General features: G+C 42.5%; 1 protein-coding gene and 1 long non-coding RNA gene across 2 annotated transcripts in view; both read left to right on the plus strand.

The window, feature by feature from the left end:
- The first annotated feature begins 6 nt into the window (after positions 1–6).
- MTMR2 (myotubularin related protein 2) overlaps positions 7–20,821 on the plus strand; it is a 62,455-nt gene continuing 41,640 nt past the window's right edge. The window contains exon 1 of the mRNA XM_041487298.1: positions 7–111. Within this exon, the coding sequence (XP_041343232.1) occupies positions 29–111 (83 nt within the window). The 5' untranslated portion in view covers positions 7–28. The remainder of the gene's footprint in view (positions 112–20,821) is intronic.
- Positions 862–2,120, plus strand: LOC121364213. The gene is made up of 2 exons (XR_005956821.1): positions 862–1,153; positions 1,705–2,120. It is a non-coding gene; the product is annotated as an uncharacterized LOC121364213 (long non-coding RNA).

The following is a 20,821-nucleotide window of genomic DNA, read 5'->3' on the forward strand; positions in this document are numbered from 1 at the left end:
CACACCGCCCGCCGCGGGGCCGCCCGGCATGGAGGGGAGCTCCAGCTGCGAGAGCCTGGGCGCCGGGCGGGCGGCGGCGGCGCGGCCGCCCAGCGGCGACTCCCTGTCCAGGTACCGCCCGCCGCAGAGCCATCGCCCCCGCCCGCGGGGCTCGGCGGCCGGGGACCGCCGCGGGGCGTGGGAGCTGAGGGAGGGAGCGGGGAGGGGCCGCCAGGAGAAGGGAAACCGAAGGGATGGAACTGGTGCTGTTTGCTCCCTCCGTGGGCAGGAGGCTTCTGCTGGGGTGTACCTGCGCTGGGAGTGGCCGTGGGGTGACGGAGCAGGAAGGCAGGCGTGGGCTCTGCTTGGCTGTGGCACAGCCGCTCTCTCTTTCAGGCCTTCAAGCAGAGCAGGAGATGCTACCTCCACCAGGCTCTCGGTAAATCCCTGCATAGGCAGAGCAGTGTCCCTGGCCGTGGCTTTGGGAGGTGTGCAGCACAGGTGAGCGGTGCTGGAAGGGCAGGGCAGGCGTGGCATCCCCTTGGCAGCTGCCTTTCAGCACGCTGCCGTGCCCACGCCAGGCCTTGTCCTCTGCAGGAGCAAATTTCCTGTGGCGTGTTGAGCCTCTGGTTTTTTTTGCCGTCATGGTTCTTTCTGAGAGCTTGACTTTGCGGTATGAGTGGCTTGTAATGCCATGTGGGTAATATTCAAGGTCCTTAAGCGACAGAAACTGAAAGGAAACTTTTGTGTTCTTCCCACTGTCCGTGAGCTACCAGTGAAATTTGAATTTAGTGACTGAAAGCACATCCTGCTTGGGCATTGTGTTTGATGGAGAAGGTTGCAGTAGGGTAGCAAGGGTAGGCTCTGAGAGACTGATAGGGCTGGTGGTGTGGGAGCCCTGGTGTTGTGGTAGAGCCCGGGAGCAGGATATCCTGATGGCTGCTGAAAGTTGTTCTGTCTTGTTCTTGCTGCCTTTGCCATGCCCAGTTTGTAGGATCACTGGATAACTCAGGATGAAGAGATCTCAGCATCCCTGCGTCCAGATTCCCACTCATCCCAGAGACAGCTTTAAGATCAGATCAGGCTACTTCTGGCTTTTACCCAGTTTGGTCTTGAAAACCTACAAAGATGAAGTGCACACAGACTCTCTGGACATCCCATTGGCATCTCCTGTGTATGTTCCACTGGCACTGTGGGCACTGGGACTGCCTTTTTGGTCCCCCTAAAGCAGTCTCTCCCCAGTCTCTCCACACAGGCAGGGTGCTCCAGCCCTGCTCTCCCAGTGGTGCTTCCCTGTACTCCCTCTAGCTCCCTAGTGACTTTCCTGCACTGTGAGGCTAATACCTGGATGAAGTAGTCCAGAAATGCTCTACTGAAAGCTGAGCAGAGGGGGATCCTTCCCTGGATCTCCTGGCTCTGCCTCTGTTCTTAAAGCCCAAGATGCTGGTGGCCACTTTGTTGCCAGCATCTCAAAACTCCCATGCTTGGCCATTACCCGGCTGCTCCTCAGACAGGCAACGCCCAGTTTTGCGCTTGGATTTCCTCATTCTTGAGTCCTTCATGACTCCTGACCCTCATTTCACCTTTCTTCATCAAATTCTTCTGTTTCCTGCTCTCTGTACTGGTTTCCTTGTGCAGTTCTACCAGTGCCCTGCCAGAACCTGCAGGCTTCTTTCCCCCTTACCTAACTGACCTAGTATATTCTTCTTTTTATCTCTGCATCAGCTCAGGCAACTTGGACCCGTCTGGAGGTCATTCACTGTAAGAGGCCTGTGGACACTAAAGAGAGCTTAACTCAGAAGAGCCAGTGGCTACAAGGAAGCTCCTGTTGAGCCTCTCGGCAGCGTGCCCTGCACAAATGGAACCGTGGGGAAATTGAGATGATAAATCTGTTGCTGTTGAGCATGCACAAGGCTGTGTCCTCCAAGCCCTGGAAAGGCCCAGACTAACAGATTCCTTGGGATGTAAAAAGGGCTTATTCAAAAGCTTTCAGAATCTCAAGTCTCTGCTTGAACATCTAGAACCTGTAGAAGAAAGCTAGCCAGTTGGGAGGGTTTAATGTACTCCAAACAAAATATAGGTATTTGAAATAGATTAATGTTTTTCATCTGTAATTATTAATAAAAATACCCTCATCTTGAGTTGGTGTATGCTGTGAAACTTTTTAGTTGAAGTGGTTCAAGGTTAGGGCAAAATTACAAGAAAATAAAACCAGAGTCTTGTAATGAGAGATGCCTGGTGACCTTCAGAATGTTTATTATCAGCTTCCCTTGCCAATCTAGTGATGCGTATGCACAAATAAATAATTGCCTATGAATTGGACAGTAGATTGATTATCATCAGGTTTAGGTTTTTTTTTCATTAAAGCTGTATTGCAAATTGATTTTATACATCAGAATAATTTTCTGAAGCTAATTGGACTATTTGTATGCATTGAAATATACTTATTTTAATCTCTGTGATTGTGATCTAACAGCTAGACCAGCTTCAAATTGTAACCTATGACACATTTTCATCAAATGATTTTGTTTAAAAAGAAGTTAGCTTTGGAGATAATGTGAGGAACACAATGAATCATGAGGATGCTGTCATCAGTTTTGATAATTCATTTTATTTAAAAGGAACAAAAAATCAAAAAATGACTCAAAGGTCACTCATCCCAGAATCACCATTACCTAGCCATGTGAAGCCTTGCTGAGTTGTATTTACTGAATTGTTTTATGCAAGATTTAGAAGACTTGGAAAGATGCTAGTATGAAATACATACAGCAGTGCATTCTTTAGATTCTCTCGGCTCCTGGTTGGAAGTGTTATTATTTCTAGAGGTACTTAAGATCTGGCTCCTCAAGGAGACTTGCTTGATGGAGTTTACTTATACATAAGGCTGCTCACATTTCAGTAAGTGTTCTGAAGAACATTATAGGTTTGTCTTTTAATAAAGCACATGAGATAGGGCAATAAGGGCATTTGACAGTGAAAGTTGCTTTGATATTTTAGTAGACCGTAGTAATGTGCAATACTTGTGACCCTGAGGAAGATGTAGGAATAATTAAACAAATGTTACCTACTTTCTGTCCCAACTAGAAAAACATTTGAAAAACTCCTAATGGGACTTACAGTGTAGTTGTTTGTACAGGGTAAAAAGCTGCCAGCTCTCTGTGAAAATACCGAGTTAGTTTCAGATGAGCAGGTCGCAGCTAATTAACTCAGCTGCCCTCATAGTCGTGCTGAAACAGCTGTTCTGCTTTTCAAGTCTCAGCCGTCTGGCTTTGTGTGGCACAGCACCGGGTTCTGCAGCTCTCTGTGGTTTCCAAAGGTCAGTACTGGGGGTGGACATTCCCCTTCCGTCCTGTTCTCATGGAAGACACATGACCATGAGCCAGTTACTCATAAAGAGCTGTGGTGGTATTTGACTAGCAGCTTGCTCGTGTGTCTGCCCAGGAGCAACCCGTGAGAAGAAGGAGTGAGGTAAAACACTCATACAAATGTTTGATGAGCTACAGTATGGTTATGTCCAGAAGAATGAGCTTTTCTCTATGTTATGGACTGCTTTTATATCTCTAGAATGGCCTGAGGATCCTAGGTGAGCGAGTGATAAACACAGTTCAGCTCTGCTGGTTTTTCAGATTTCTTCCAAGACCATTCTTAAAATGAATTTGTGGGTGGTTTGTTGTATTGTTGTTTTTTCAGATTTGAGGTTGCATACGGACCCTGTGACCTTTGGAATTCAAAGGGACAGCCAACAAAATTCTGTTATGATCTTTTCCTTTTGTGAAAGGAAAGCCAGGTAGAGTTGTGTGTGACTTTAGCAGAACACATGACTTTAGGGAAAAAGGTGGTAGCAAACTTAATATATTTACTTTCCATGAGAAGTGATTAGGCATTTTGTTGTGCAGCCTAAGTGGTTATGTTCTGTAGTTTCTGAATGAGCATACATCTCTCTGTATTCCTCAGAAAAAGCATATCACAGTTCAGTCTGAAAAATGGTCCAGTAAGATACATAAGAGGCTTTCTGTTAGGTCTGCTGAAGATAAATTTGTATTGCCTGTGCAAAAGTTGGAGGTGATTGTACTGTAAAAAAACTGCTATAGGAGAGGTCAGTGATATTTCAACATCAGTATAAAATTAGAGAAAGAGAAGGCAGTGGGTAGATATTTCCCACCAGCATGTCTGTAGCAGTGCTTGATGTTACGGCTTTCTTGGTTGCTTGTTATCACCTTTGTTCTGGTGTTTATCATCCACAGAGGTCTGCAGACACTGCAGATCCGATGCACTGCACATCTACTGAGGCATATGAGAGCAATCATGCTCCTTGTCTTTATGTTTGCAGGGATAAGTCTGAAAACATAAACTCGGTGTAAATCAGTGCAGCAAGGTCTGTTGAACCAGTAACTCCATGAGGTATGAACTCCCCCCTTGTCTCAAATAAGGCTCTGTCAATACCTGGGCTGATTTAAGGCTGTGTTGAAGGAATTCTTTCCCCATGGGTGAGAGTGATGCTGAAAGGAGTTGGGTCTGTGAGCTGTTGCCTGAGGAGGGCTTTAGCTGTAGCACCACATTGCTACCAGATGTGTAAGCTTCGCTGATTGAGTTGTTTTGTGATGAATCATTGAAGTTAGAGTTTGAAAGGGAAGATGTTTGCCAGTTCTGGTGTTTGGTGAAATGTGAGTAGCTGTCATTTTCCTCCTGGGCTTTGAGAGCATTTCTTGCATTTGATTTCTTGTAAGTGCAAAGCAAGGTTGTTACATTAAAGACAAGTACATTGCAGGCTGAGTGTTGGTAATGAACTGATGTTGCATCTCAGGAACTTGACTAAGCCTACAAACAATTAGTGACTCCAGATGGGTTCATTATCATTGATTTTATTAAATAAGTGATAATTTCTAACACTTGCAACTGAAGTCCATTCTGAGACAGGGGTGTTTTTTCTGGTGTACTGTGTGTTGTGAAGATAAATAGCAGTTCTGCCTGCAAAAATATTTGTAAAATTGAGGAGAATCTTTTTGATAGTCTCAGAGTTTGGGGCAGAAAATAATGAAAATAACATTTAGTGAAAAGGACTTTAGAACTTTTAATTTATAGCAGTGAAGAGAAACCATTGCCTCAAAAGAATTCACAAATTATTTTTACTAGCAGTCTTTGCCATGCATATTTCTGCTTTTGCATTCACCAGAAACTATTTCTACTGGTCCCAGAGTGTGAGACCTTCAGCTTGAAAGTTTTCCTCTGTCTGGCACATGCACATCTCTTGGTCCCAGTTCTGACTGTTCAATAAAATGCTTTTTATTGATGACAAAAGTATTTGGGTTTAAGCATATTTTCCATTTGAGAATATAAAATATGATTGACACTCACCTGTTCGTTGTGTTGTAATGAAGGTTACACTGGTGTTTAAAAGCCTCACAGGAACTTGCAGTATTGTAGTTCTTTCTAGCTGCCGTGCAGATGGTGATGCTTTCTGTGTTGAGGAGATGGGGACCAGCTATTTAATTGTGCCTTAGCCAGGACTAGTCTATTTTTAATAATGCCTGGTGGGTAATTTTACTAAGCTTTTGGAAGTGCAGTTGAGTACTGAGACTCCTTGCTAAGAGATTGGGCACAGCATGAGAAAGTCTAAGGATGAGATGAGAAGCTGCAGTGGAGACATGAGGCAAGATCTGGCAACTGGCGAGGAGTGAGGCTCAGAACACGACTCTCTTGGGTCCCGTCAAGCACTGCCTTCTCTGAAGAGAGATGGTAATGCTGTGTTGACTAGCAGTCTGTTTGCTCGACAGCGCTGAGTTGCACACGTAGTTCCTTAACTACAGGCTATTTACAGCATGGCTGCAATCACAGACCCTGAATTGTCAGACTGTGGATGACCTGACAGTGTCAAATTACACAATTCCGATCTGTTGCATGATGTGCTCCTGATAGGTTAACACCTGTCTCAAACGTATTTCCTTACCCATTTCTGATGTTTTATCATCTCCCTTCCTTTGCTAATTCTTTTATACCTCATGTGTACAGACAAGAACTGCATTTGGAAAGGTCATAATACCTCTTTAATGGCTCAGCAGATCAATTGCCCACATCTTCTTTTTCATTAATCTTTTCCTGATGACCTGCTTTACTATTGTGGGTTTTTCAGTTCTGAGGGTATCAGCAGTGTAAAAAGAGACCTGATCCATACACCAAAGGGCTTTTGTTGACTCAGGAGCTGGACTTCATCCTTATGGGTCCCTTCCAGTTCAGGATACTTTGTGTTACCAGAAAGCTTTGTCAAGGAAAACAAACAACAGGCCTTCGTAAGAAATGAAGGCAACAGTCCAGAGGTCACCTTGATATATGAGTGTAACGTACAAATGTAGTTGTAATACAGCACGTGAAAATATGTAATACAGCATATTTATTTGTCTATAGGAAGCCCATTCCACCATGAGGAAAGAGTGTGACAGGAAGGGAGTTAAGTGCTTGGTTTCTAGAGATGTCTGGGATAACCCAGGGAAGTGAGAATATAGGAGAGATACACAGTATTATCACAGTAATTACTCCATCTTCATTTTTAACTGAAATAACATCTTGCTTTTTTATTGCCCCAGTACTGGGAGCTAATTGAAGAAAAAAATCAGTCAAAGACAACAACAAAAAAATCAGTGGAACTTTTCAAGTATTTGCTTTTCCTTTTCCTACCATCTGTAGTTACTTTTGCCAGAGGATGTTCTCACTCAGTAATTTTCCAGTGATTTCAAGGTAGCTCTCTTTTTTGTTTCTCTGTTGTTTCTCTGCTATGTGAATTCTTTGCCATTGCTTGCTAAACCCCGATATATTTGATGAAGAGAAAGTGTTAGCAGTTTTTGAGTCCCTAACCCCTTCAAGGTGATTTTCTAGTAATTTTGTTAGCTCCTTACAAATGCTCCCACTTTGCAGATCTGGCTTCTGTAGTCTTCTGGCCATGGCTCCAGAATCATTAATGCTAGGTCACCCAATGATTCAAATCTGGTCTGGGTCAGGTATGGGTGCATGATCATATTTCTGCTGAACTATTTGGAAAAACAGGAGTTTATGGGTTTTGTTTTTTTCCCCTTTGTTCTGGGAAGACTGGCAACACCTGTTTAGAATAAAACAACATTTTTATCTGGAGTTATTTACTGTGCTGTGAAGACTGCATGTCCAGACAAAGTGTTACACTCGAAACCTTGTTCATAGCCAAAAAGGCAGTGTGTTTTTATGTAGCAAAGAATTTATTCTTACCGTAACTGAATTTTTGGAAGTCTAATCACGATTAATCCAGATGCAAGTTTTACAGAAAAATAAAGAATAATAATGCAGTTAAAACTGCTGCACTTTTAGTTCTTGGTTTCTCTCCCTCTTCCTGGTGTTAAGTTCACCCCTCTTCTGCTCCTCTGGGTTCCAAGGTTGATGATTTTATTCTGGTAGTAGTGGATGTTAGAGCAAATCATCAGCGTCCAGAGTACTTTCCTGGGAGAAGTACAAGGTTCATCATGTTGATTTCCTCCTTTTCTCCTTTCCTTCAGGATCTACCTGGGGTCATTTTAGTCTGCTTGCTAAAACAACTTTACACCTGTCTCTTTTCTTCATTGGTCTGCAGTTCCATATTGCGTCTGAGTTTTTGCTACATATAGTTGCTTTTATGTTATTAGATACCATTTCTTTGTTCTCTTTGTTATCTCTGAGGCCAGTTTTGTCCAGCTCCAGGTCTGCTTCTTTGGTTGACCATTGGTCATTTGTTTATGACCATGGTCTCAGGTGCCAAGCCTGTGCCCCGTTTCTCATCCTGTGCCTCTACTCTTCCATGCCACATCCTGTGTCTCTGCTTCTCCAGTCCTCTGCTGTGGTACCAAACTGTTGTATTTCTCTCTACAAAGTTACATAAGTGGTAAATATTCTGTATAGAATATCTGCTTTTTACTGTTGTCTGTGCAAAACTGTGGTCGTACCACACACAAACAAAAATAAAACAGAGGGGATATACATGCCTGACCAGTTACAGAAATTGTAGTCACACCTAAACCAGTTAAACCAAAGCTACAAGCAGGCCAAGAAAAGGCAAAGCAAAAGTGACATGTCCCTAGGTCTTGAAAATGCATTACAAAGCTTATGGCCTATGAAGAACAATGGCAGTTCTGAATGACAGGGCTAAAGGTTAACTCAACTATTTTTTTCTGCACAAAATATAACTGCTGGAGTGAATATACCTGTGATCATTGCTTTGTGTTTTGTGATCAAAGTGTTGGTTGTGTTTTTACCCCGGTACAAAATGAACTGATATATGAATTACTGAGCTGAACCACAGCCTCATTCATACCTTCTGCCTTTAGTGAAAATAAAGCATTTGTGCTGTTTTTATTGCTGTTTTAATAAATCCTATTGTTGACTTCACTGCTCAGTGGTCTTTTCAAAGGGAAAGATTGCACACATTGGCAGCATGATTGCCTTCATGAACAGACTCAGCTAAATCTGGCCAGGAAAGGGCTGGCGGCTGGGAATGAGTTTGGAGCAGTTGTGAGATTGAAGGGCCTGTTTGCCTGCTGTGGAGAGCAGATGCTGAAGGTAAGGGCAGGTCACTGGGACCTGTAGTACCAGAGGTGAACTGCTCAAGGATGATTGTCAAAATTAGTGGATTTAACCGGCAGATGGATACCTTTAACAAATCAAAATTGATCGGCATCTCACTTGTAAGTAGAACTTCTCTGAAAAGAAATGAAAATTGTGGGATCTTCTGCTCATGTTTTACCCAAGTTGACTTTTGGAGTAGACTGTTCTTGAAAATTCAGGCTGTGTCTTCCAGTCTTAGAATTGATATCTCACTCCCACGCTGCAAATGAATCCCCACACCTTATGAGGGAGTACTTCCCAAGTCTTTTTCCTCAAAGGTGAAGCAACATGCTAACAGAGTAGTCATTAAACACTGGGATGTGAGAAGGAGGATGTGGGGGGACTATTGTGGATGTGTTCAGGGTTTGTGCCAGTAGAACAGTCTTGGATTTTCAGTATTCCCACCTGTCTGGGTACAGCTTGTGCTGATCACTACTGTCTCCAGCACCACAGAAAGACAGAGTTCACCTTTTTTTTTTTGTTAAAACATACTCTGATTCTAGATTACACATTCTGATTCCACTTTCTGCTTCCACCTTTCATACAGAAAAATACAAGCATCCTGCATGAGATTTTTCTCATCTGATTGGATCAATACAGAGTTCTGGTAGTCTCTGGGTTGGTGGCTTTTATTTTTTTTAATTTTTTTTTTTAAATTTTTGAAGACTATGAGAATCAATTTTGTAGACAATGAGTCATCTCAGTTTCTCCACAGTGACTCTAAGTAGAGCCTACAGTGAGTAATTCAGATGTGACCACCTACACAGAACTCCCTCCCCTTCATTGTGGTAAGGGCAAAGAGAGCATTGAATTTGGGTTGTTCTCAACTCCAAAAAAGGAAGGAGCTATTTCTTAACTCACAGCATCCCTCTTTTTCACATGTTAACTAAATATATTCGTAACTGAGAAGAGAGCAGAGATTTGTAGTCTGGTTTCCTAAGCCCCATTTCTCCATGCACGTGTATATATTTGTCTAGTTTGTCCACTGATAATTTTTCTAACATTTAGACAGTTTTAGCTATGTGTTACAGAGGAGTGAAAATAGTAACTTGTGACAAGTTTTTCGTGTAAGCAAAAATGGATATAGGAAGGGAGGGCACAGCAGCTCTTCCTTTACAGAAAAAGTTTGTTTGATTTTCAACACAAGGGAATACTTAGATGAGAAGGATATCATGAATATGTGCAGATTGTTTTGGACAGGGCTTCTCTCAAGTTGGAGAAATACATTATACTCTGTTATTTTTGCATTTCCTTCTTCCCCTTTGCTTTCTCTGGTGTCTGCAAAAGGCTGTGTTCTGTTAAACACACAGCAAATACAAACTAGTCTGCCACAAGAACTGATCTTCAGGAAACCAGGGTAGGTTCTGGTTCAGATTGCTATATCTTCCTGGGAAGTAAGTATCTAAAACCTCTCTACCCTCAGCAGAATCAATACACTCCACAAATAATTCAGTAGAGCAAAGATAAGGATCCACTCCAGGAAGGCAGAATAGTTGTCTAAACTCCACTTCCTGGATTTCCCCTTGCCTAAGTAGAAGCAAACACACCCATGTTATCCACAAGCCATAGGCAAACTATTCTGACCTCATTGATCCTACTCCATTTTGAGTTACTTGTTTTTTCACCTACACTGATTTCTGCTTGAGGAAGCAGAAGTGGCAGGAGGAAGTGGCTGTGGGTGATCTTAGTTCAGCCCTCTTTTCAGATGAATGAGAACTGATGAACAGAAAATCCTCAGATGAGCTTGCATGGTTTGTATTCCTCATTTCTCTGCAAGGCAGAAGAATTTGAAAGACCTTTGTTTTCAACATGTACCCTACAAGTTTTTCCTCATGTTGAGATGGAACTTCTTGTGTTTTAGTTTATGGCCCTTGCTCTTCATCCTGTCACTCAGCACTACCAAAATGAGTCTAGCGCCATCCCCTTGGCACCCACCTTGGAGATACTGCTGAGATCCCTTCTCAGCCTTCACTTCTTACACAAGTGCTCTGTGTTTCTGTAAACATCTTATGTTGGCCTAGGTGGAATTTCAGGAAATAAAACCCCTAAATTATTGAATACTTGTCTGACTTGAGACTTTGCTAGGGACTAATTTCATGCAGGGGCCGAACTGTCAACAGAATAAAGGTGTTCCCAGTCTTTTTTTCTGAGCTGAATGTGGCAGAGCACATGTCTGCCTAGTGTCTGTGGAAGCTTAGCAAGGTGTTACAGTTTTGCTAGTTGATACAAGACTCTCCACATTGACTATATTTATACATCCATTCCTCCTTCTTTTGATTTTTCCCAGGATGGAACAAGTAATGTCGTTGATTAGTAAATCACTGGTATTTTTAATTCCTGTGGATGGTAGGTTTATGGTAGGGGTGAGGGGGTTGTGTGGTATGTGTTTTAGAGAAAATCAGAAAGTTTAACAATATGTGTTACGTTCTAACTAAGGTGTTTCTTAAATAGGGACATAGGAAGGAAGCTAAAGAAAAACTGAGACAGCACATGAACTGTGAGAAGTACACATATATTTGGTTAATCTAAACACAACTGGTTCTTAGCACATAGCTAGAAATTGAGGTACTGCCAGAATACAAATTGTAAAAGAGAAGTTACATCTGTCTTTTTATTGAGATCTTGTTTACCCTAAGGTAAGTACTCATTAATAGAATTCTTGTTTCTCTTTGTTTCCTTTATCAAGTTAATAGATTTTTCCTAAAAAATAAAAATTAACAAGAAAATGAAAGATTTGTTGTTCTGTGTTTCCATTTGTTTTTTCTTTCTTCTTGCTCTCTGGTTCTGGACTAATTTTTGCAACTTGGCATGGGAATGTCTGAATTTGCAACAAAATCCTGATAGTTTTTTACTTGTATGTCTTTCTCTGGCTTGATAAGTTTTTAAAGGAAGGGTGTCAATGTTTATAAGGTAGATATAAATACTGATTAACTGGAAGGGTGATTCTGAATTGTTTGTAGGATTTCCATCATGGCTTTTGTCTTTATTCAGAGTACTTGTGGAGACAGTTAGATGTTGCCATCTCTCTTTCTCCTTTGGGATGCAGTGGGAAATCCAAATTTGCTCTGATATAGGAGGTAGCAGCACCACCCAGGTGTCTTGGTTCTCTGCCGCAGGACATCCTGAGCTCTGGAATCAGCATTTTCCACAGGCAGGGCTAGGAGACAGTGGGTGTTCTTGTACCACCAGGGGACATCTGAAGTTAGATTTGTGAGTTTTGCCAGAGCAGTCATGCAGCATGGAGATTCCCTTGGCTGAGGCAGCTGCCTGGGCTGTCTGAGGGAGAAAGCTGCAGGTCAGGACATGTGCTGGTTCATCAGAGCCCAGGAGATCTCTTGCCAGATGCCTTGTCAATCAGCAATCTCCCTGGTGGCGTTCTGTCTGTCCCTGTGCAGCACTGCTTCAGCCATCTGAAGCTGAGGTGCTGGAATGTCTCCACCTCAGCCATATTTTTTTGACCTAGAAATAATTTTCTCAGCACAGGCAAGATCTTCATTTCCAGTTTAATTCTGCCCTCTGTAGCATCTGATATTTGAAAACAAAGGCTCTCGCTTCTTCTGAACAACTCCAGAGATGCCAAAAAGCATAGCAATAACCCAGTGTGTAGGAAGCACAGAGAAGAGCAGGTGAGAGCACTGTTCTCAAGACAACCTTGTTTATGTCAGCAGTAAACAGGGTTGTGTTTTGAACCTCTCTTCATCTTATAGGCTTGATTTATCTTCAATGCTAAGGGCCTGTGCTGGTGGTTGGAAACCCCTAAGCTTGGAGCACAGACCCAGATGTGTGCACCTTCTCTAGGACGTCTGTCAGACCTTCCTCCCAAGGTCTAGGGCAGAGCCAGATGGACATGGTTGCCTTTCCATTGTGTGTCACCTGGGGAACATGGGATGCCTGCCTTGCCTGCCACTCCCTGCCCAAACTCCTAATGCTGCAAGCAAAAGTGCTTGTGCTGGGCCAGATTTTGCAATCCAAACATTTCCATTAGGAACTGGAATCAGATCAAAATACCGGAATCAGAAGGTAGGAAATAACTTCGCACTCCCTGGATATGGGCAGAAATTAAATTGGTAGAGCAGAGTCAAAATGTCAGTTCCCTGCAGAAGTCTAACAACTTCTTGAATTTTTTTTTCTTCTTTTCTCTTGCAGCTGAGGATCATCCCATACCAGCTGGGAGCTTACTAGAAACTGAACTTCCCTTTTGTTCCTCTCATGAATACAGATAATTTTGTAGTTATCTTTCTTGTGCTGATCAGAGAATATTAATTCAGGGGTCTCATAGCTCTTGTCCTTCTTGGTTTTTACCTTCTGGATTGTTGGCTCATGAGAGCATGATACTGTGGGCTCCTTGCTGTTATTAATTACATGATGCATATTGGTTTGTCTTTGGGCGTTGGTCTTTATTCTTGGAATCTTGCAAATATGTTAAACAATCAGCCTATTGTTTAGCAAGTGCTCTACACACACTGTAGGCCTTTTGTGAATTTCAGTTTAAAAAAAAAAAAGAATGACTAATGGAGCACGAATGGTGCTTGTGACACTGTAGTCCATTGTGTAAGTATTGAGAGCAAAATTTGCATTCCTAGAAACGCTTGTTCACAGTCAAAATATAGGACATTTTCTTTATGGCTCATGGGAAAAGATGTACTGTATATTCAGCTCAGGATGCTACTTGGAAGGATCAACTTCTAAAAAATGTCATTTCCCTCCCTTGGAACATTGAAGTCAGACTGAGACCCGGCTTTGCTTGGCAACAGAAGTGACTTTTTCATTCAGGCAAGTGGCATGGGGGGGATATTTTAGGTCTGTCACATACATGCACCATGATTTGTTTGCTAAAGTGGCTTCTCTTTTAGATGATGGTCAACTTTGACATTGATGGCCCTTTTAAATAGTGAGAGTACATGATTATATAATATAAATGTATGCCTTCTCTGAATGCCAGAGGCAGCCTGGCAGTGTGTGCTTTTCTTTCCTTCAGAAGCATATTGGTTTATGGCTTTTAGTTCTTCCCCTCTGAGGTTGTCACAGGTCAAGCAGAGGTTGAACTGGGATCTTTAGAAAAATTGTGAGTTCCAGTCAACTCACCTGAAACTAATAGCTGTCTGTCCTGCATGTGCCTAAAAAGATGGTACTGGGTGCTCAGAGGGGTAAGGCTGCATCTTACATATGCTATAGGTAGTTTCCTGTGGCATTTGTTGTCTAGGCAGAATTAGTCTGTTTTGACTTTTTATTTCACTGTGAAGAATTAAGATCCAGTCACTGCTCGCTGGAGATACCACTCCTTTGTCGGTCACTGAAATATCTGGGAAATGCATAGCCTTTTATAATGGGCACACATGGTGCCAGTCACTGTGGGATTCCTGTCCCAGGAGGGATGGTGTTAAAATGCTAAAACCTAATTTACAGCAGCAGAGCCTGTTCATGGCAGAGTGGAAGCCAGCACAGAGTGCCCTGCTGCAAGGCCCTGGTTCCGGCAAGATGCCAACAGAGTTTTCAAGTGCTTGCCTGGAGAGGGGTGTATGAGGGACTTCTGAGGACCCTTAGGAGTATTTGTGTATACACAGATAAGGACTATGGGGACCACTTAGCCTTAGCACCGATCCACAGAGAGCTGCTGCAAATGGGAGAGTGATGTGGGCAACAGCTGGGTGTCCCAGGCCAGTTCAGCCGGTACGGGCTAGGACAGAGTCATATTCATGGGGAACAAGCGCTGGATTGTCTCCCTCTACTCTGATGTGACCCAGGAGGTTTTTCAGTATTACCTTTTTCTTCTCTTGAAGAAACAGGAGTGTTAGAAGTATCGGGGAGGGAGTGTTGTCAGTCTGAGTTTGGGAAGTGAGCGGGGAGCACTCAATTACTCTGGAGCATTTTATACTTGTAAGAGAACTGCCCAAGTGCTACAAGTGCTTCTATTCATGGCCCTGCTGTAAATTCAAATCATTTGGACCCAGCTCTCTTGGCATCTGAAGCTTCGAATTAAATTGTATTTGCCACTCATCATCATTAATTTGCAGTTTTCACCTTGATTAATTTTTAGGAGTGTGCATAATGAGGAACTTTAAAAAAAACAGGAAGAGAGGAAATGGAAATTTGCCCTCTACAGTGTTTTTCTCATTTATGACCTCTGTGTCTGAAACTGTATTGCTCAGTGGTGCATTTTGTCACCTGTTTTCAGTGTCAGTTCAGTGACTATTGAAACAAAATATTCTGTTTGATACAGAAGAAATGGTGTGAGCAGCTCATGCTAATTAGTGTCTGAGTAATTGGCACATCTTTGTGAGCAATGAAGCAGCTGCTTGTTGTGCTGACAGGGATAGAATATTCATAAAGAAGGTGCTGGAAAGGTGGCTTTATCATTACTGACTACTGGTTTTGGTTGTGTTATTTATAGGAGTGAGCCAGGTTAGTTTTTAAGACATTGGTACAAAAAATAGGTGTCCTCAAGCCCTGTGCATGTACTGCAACTCAAAGTGGGCATATTTTCCAGAGATGTGTTCCCCTTCTCTTCCATTAATTTTTTTGTAGAGTTCTGGATGTTAAAGTCAAATACATATTCCTGCTCCTGGATTTAGGAGGGGAGCTGTAGGGATCAGAAGTTACCTTATCTTATTCCTTTTTATGTTCTCTGTTTTGTTTTGGTTTTTTTGGGGTGGTTTTTTTTGGCTCTTTTTTTTGTTGTTGTTGTTTATTTTGTTTTGGGTGGGGTTTTTTTTTTTTTTGTTTGTTTGGGTTTGTTTGGTTTTTTTTTTTTTTCGGTTGTTTTTTTTTTTGTTTGTTTTTGTTTTTTTTTTTATACAGTATCTTACTTTGAAGCAAGACAAAAGTCTCTTTTTAACTTTTCAGTCTGAACAAGTGTCATAGAATCATAGAATGGTTTGGGTTGAAAGGGACCTTAAAGATCATCTAATTACAACCCCCTGCCATGGGCAGAGACATCTTCCACTAGACCATGTTGCTCAAAGCCCCATCCAACCTGGCCTTGCACACTTCCAGGAATGCAACATCCACAATTCCTCTGGGCAACCTGTGCCAGTGTCTTATCACCCTCATCATATCTACTCCCTTTCTGAGCAGGATTTGCTTGTCTTTGGGAAGGTGTATATAATTTATGTTCTTGCTGATCAGAAGTATAGTAGAATGACTATATGTATACTTGATGTTTTTGCTGAACAAAATGAGGCACACTTCTAAGAGCTTGCTCAGAAATGATCATTCTCAGTAATTGCAGGCTGAGATGGTTTAGCCAGATCACACCTCATATTCATTTTGTGACTTCTGTCTAAGATTTTTCCAGAAGTTGTTGTTTGGCTTTAAGTGATACATGAAATTGGTTGTTGTGACTTTTCTTCTTGAGTCACACGATACAAGAGAAGACGTCGTATGGAGTGGTTGTCCTTAGGCCTGATGTTCACAGAAAGCTTTTCACAGAGATCTAGTAGGAGTTTTTCTTGCCTCTGGACTGTGAAGACAGCAAAAGAAAATGTCCTGGCTTTGGAGTATGAAGAATGTTGTATTAAGTTCCCAAAAACAGCGGTAAGGATACAGATAGAAGAGCTCAGTCCTGCAGAACTGGTGCATTTGTCTGCGTCAAGTTAAAGCTTCAGGGCTTCATGGTTTGATTCTGGCACTTTTTTTGCATCTTTGTGCTTATCTTCTACCTGACTTGGGTTCACTGTCATGCTCAGATTCTCACAAGGTTGAAACACCCTCTTCAGAAGCTTGTACTTGTGCTTTCTACTTCCAGGGAAAACTGTTGCTTCTCTATGCTAGGAAAGAAAGAACTTCATATTCAAACTCCTAGTGTAACAGTTGCCAGAGCCAATGGCAACTATGAGTTTTGTTTCTCTTCCTGGGCTTTCTTATACATCACATTTTTTACATTGCAGGGAAATTATCTTGTATCACTAATGGCAAATGCCATTTAATGATACTTTTTGAAGTGGCTAAAGACTTTATCATGTGTTTCACCCAAAATATTTTCCCTGCATGTTCATAGTTTAAGAGGTCGAGTTTGTGCATCACAGACACTTCTGTTTGCAGCTTCTTTCCATCTTTGTTGACACTTTAAGCTCAGCACACTGGCATACCTTCAATTCTGCTACGGGTGCAGTAGTACCTTTCAATTGCCTGAACAGGAACCACCGGAGGGCATCTGTCTGAATCTGAATTATGTTTGAAAACCATCTGGCATATTGTGGGATAGTCCTAATAATAACAATGAACGCTTTATCAGGAGTTGAGTCACTGTGCTCAGTTTCCAGTGTAATACTCTTACTAGTTGCATGTATGTATTCTTTATAGCCAAAGGGTTACTACTGCGTGCAGACATTGTATAAGACCATTGTGCCGACAGTTCACATTTGGACCATTTATCATTCAAAATCTGGCTATTAAAAAAACCCATTTAAATAATAAAAATAATTACCAAGATGAAAGACAGATCAGTGTTAGTTGCACCCTAGACCTGTTTCCTGCTTCTGCGTGGGGGAGGAATAAGGAGTAAATAGAGATGGCAGTCACAGGAGTAAGGTTCTTGCCCTGAAGGTGCTTTTTGACCTGTTGAAGGGGTCTCTTTTCATACTTAACACAGACATCCATCAACAAGAACAAGGAAGAGCTGTCTGGTCCTGAAGCATGGGGAAGAGAAAAGCTCAAGGAGGTTCTTGGTCATCCCTGGTTCCACACAGGATCTCACTCATTTTTCTGTAGGCCGACTCAAAGTATTTTGTGAATCTGAGTATGAGTTGTTTTCCAGAACCTTAATGAAGTTCAGAGACAATACCATAATTTTGCATGTTTAAGTAGTATTGCAGCTAGCAGTGACTGGCACAGCTCTAGTGATTTTTAACCCTGGCTGAGATCTGTCCAAACCTACCTGTGTTCTCAGATGTTTGCCAGGTGTCCCCCAGCCCAGCACTTAAATGTGCCCATCATGCCCTGGCCATCCCTCAGGTCTGCTCTGTGCTGCCTTACTGGTGAAATGCAGCTGTTGGGGGTTTGTCTGTCCCTGTGAGAACAGAATGTCCTCAGTGGGGTCTTCAGCACATTAAACTGTTGCCAGACATACCCGTCAGGCTGCCAAAAGTACTGCACGAGACAGCTTTAACTTCACATTGGCGAAAGCTGGGATAATGTGCAGAAGCCATGACAGAAGCATGAGTAAATGATTTGCCTGAGATGATGCAGAGGGGCTGGTGGCAAAGCATGGAGGGAGCTCTGGTGTCCTCACTTTGCTTGTGTGCTGGTCCCAGGATGCTCTCCTGTTCTCCCCCACCCAAAGGCATATGAAACTCTGTGGTTTGAGGATCTTTGCTCTTGTATTGGCAGCAAAGGGGAGCTGAGATTGACTAAACCACTGAAAATAATAAACTTCTCATGTGCATGCAGGGACGTCAGATTAATTAGTTTGCTAAGCAGTGGAGCTGTGGCTGTGCAGCTGCCTGACAATGATAAGAGGAGGGAGCCACAAACCAGTGGCCTTTCTGCTGTCTGCTCCTTCCTTCCATCTCAACTCCCTGGAAATGGCAGATGAGAACAGAGGTAGCGAGCCAAACATATGCAACCTATGCATACTGTGCTGAGCTGCATAATCCAGGGGTATTGTTCTCTGTGTCTGCAGGCGTCGCTTCCCAAAAGCTCCCACTGCTGTCACTGGAGGGAGGCTTCACTCATGGTTTCTGCAGGAGCACAGGGACATTGGTTTGGGGAGCTTTTGAAAATCCACTTCTAAAATGCAAATGCTTTCCTTCTTTAACAGCCACTTGAAGCCGAGTGTGGTCAATAAACACAAAACACTTTCACAACTCAGACATGCTCTGGATTATGGTTCTCCTCCTTTCTCCTTTTCTTTTTCTTTTTCCCTTGCATAATGCTGTTTGCCCCTTAGTTTGAAAGTAATTAACAATTTCATAAAAATCTTTGGTTTACAATGATTAGATAATCTCTGCTTGTGTATTAAGCAGTCACTGGGAATGTACCTGGGCAGACAAATTGTGTCAGCAGGAAAACTGATGAAATTTTGATCCTTTCGTTACCACTCTCCCTCCCTGGCAGCTGTTCAGAGCAAGTTAGACAGACAGCTCTTGGGATCTAGCTTGTCCTCGCTTTGGGGCAGAGACTAGTATGCTCCACTAAACCTGTCGGGTCTCTCCAGCTCCCTTTTCTGTCTCTAAAGGACGTTAAAATTTTAATGCAAGTGCTTCCGCCAATAGGTTACTGTGATTTTGCTGTGGTTGCTTGCTTGAGCAAGCCGTCCTGCGTGGGGTACAGGGCCAGGTCAGCTGCTGGTGTGCCCTGGCTTAGGTACTAACACCTGTGCTAAAGGATTTATAAACTCAGCAGAGCTGCAGACCTTTAAAATGCATTTAAATACACAAAAGTGTGGCCCCTGAAAGGGGAGAGGGCTAGCAGGCGTGGCTTCTGGAGGCTTGCCCTGAGCCTCTGGCTGCCCCGGCTGGAGCCGGTGTGGGAGAAGGCACAGTGGGGACCCAAGGACAGGAGGAGTCACTCTTGTCACCCAGCAATAATGGCATTTACAGTATCTGCTTGCTGTTCATTGATGACTTTGAGTACCTTAAAGTACGCTCTGAGTACCATCTCCTTATAGGTTGCTGTACAGTAAACGGGTGCTGCTCTGTAGAATGATTAAATTGAGTGGTTTTTTGTTTTAAGATGCTTTTAAAATTCAGGTTAATTAAATGGGTGCAAAGGTGAGGGTGAAGACTGACCATGCAGAAACCAGGCTGAAAGAAGTTTCAAGGGAACACATAAGGGGTCTGAGCTCATTTGAGAAGAGTAATGTAAAAATGTGGTTTAGTGCTAAGCCTAATTTAGCATGCCTGCAGGCTGCTGTGTGCAAAGTGTTCTCAGCCTTCCTCATCATCTCCAGATACAGATTCCTTCCCTCTCTGTGTGCTGCATCTGATGATTTATATAGCCATGTAATGAATCCAATCAGCCTTGTTACCCAACAGAAGACTCTCTTCATGTTTATTAATAGTTTACTGCCCCGTCAGATCAGCAGATTGAGCCATGCATCCCATGATGCCCATCCAGCGCAGTGGAGATGGCAGCAATGTGCAGGCTGGGTCGAGAGGAGAGAGGAATGTGAGCAGCCATCATCAGCAGCAGACACTTCGTATCAGTTTTGTTGTAATGTGAAACTATACACAGATGCAGTGCTTATATGAGGCCTTTTCACTGATAAGAATGGGAGGTTTTGCAGATTCAATTCTTGCTGTTTCAGTGTAAGATAATTTTCTGCCTGAACAGAGACTGTAGGGTGGCTGGGGCATGAGTTGTATGCACAAGTCACTCTGGCCATTCGGAATTATGTGAGTTTACCTGGCAACACCACAGGAGGTGAGCACATTGGAAAGCTGAGTGACTGGCTGTTGAACCTTGTACAACAAGTGCATTCAATGGAATTGTGCTAATCGATTGGCACACCAGTGTAATTTATTTTAAATAACTTTTTACTGTTCCTAAAGGTTTCATTTTGAAGTTTCTACTTCATAGGATGAAAGAGGTGCCAGTGCTCTTTAATTCTTGAACAGACAGGACTAACTCCCAGCAAGAGCCCAATTTTTCTGTGGTCCTTTTTGTTTTTAATACTCCCTGTGCAATACTTTGCCAAACTCCAAAGAATAGAAATAAAAATGGAACATTTTGGCCTTTTGGTGGCTGTTTATCAGCAGCAAAACAATTTTCAGACAATTACCAAATCTCCAGGCCCTTTGGAAGCTCAGATACAGCTATTTCTAGGTTGTCACATGTTTAATTAATATAAGTAGTAACAGTAATACTCCTGCTGGTACTCTGCTTCGGCCAAGGCTAGGCTTCCAAGTCTCATAGCTGATCCTTAAGAGTATCTTTACACCCAGCTAAGACCTTTGTGGGGTCAGTAAGAATGTGGGAATTAATTGGCACAAGTAGTATTTATCACTGCACAGTGATGTCAGGGAGTAACATTGTACCACACAGGATCTTTCTTTACAGTCATCTGGGGTTTTAAAAGCCTTAGTACCAAATGCTAATTTTAAGCAGTTAGGGTTCTAGGAGAGGTTGCAGCATAAAAATGCTGTAAAATATAAGCTTCTTTTAATTGTTTACAACTATATTAGGAAAACTGTATAGAAAAGGAAAATTTTTGTTTTGCTTTGTTATTTAGAGAATCACATTTTATATCACCGGAGATATATGCTGGGAGAGTCTTTTTATTCTCCTCAGCTTTGTACGTGTCCTT

This window comes from Pyrgilauda ruficollis, unplaced genomic scaffold (assembly GCF_017590135.1).
Source record: "Pyrgilauda ruficollis isolate IOZ18807 unplaced genomic scaffold, ASM1759013v1 scaffold8, whole genome shotgun sequence".
NCBI classification, from domain to species: domain Eukaryota; kingdom Metazoa; phylum Chordata; class Aves; order Passeriformes; family Passeridae; genus Pyrgilauda; species Pyrgilauda ruficollis.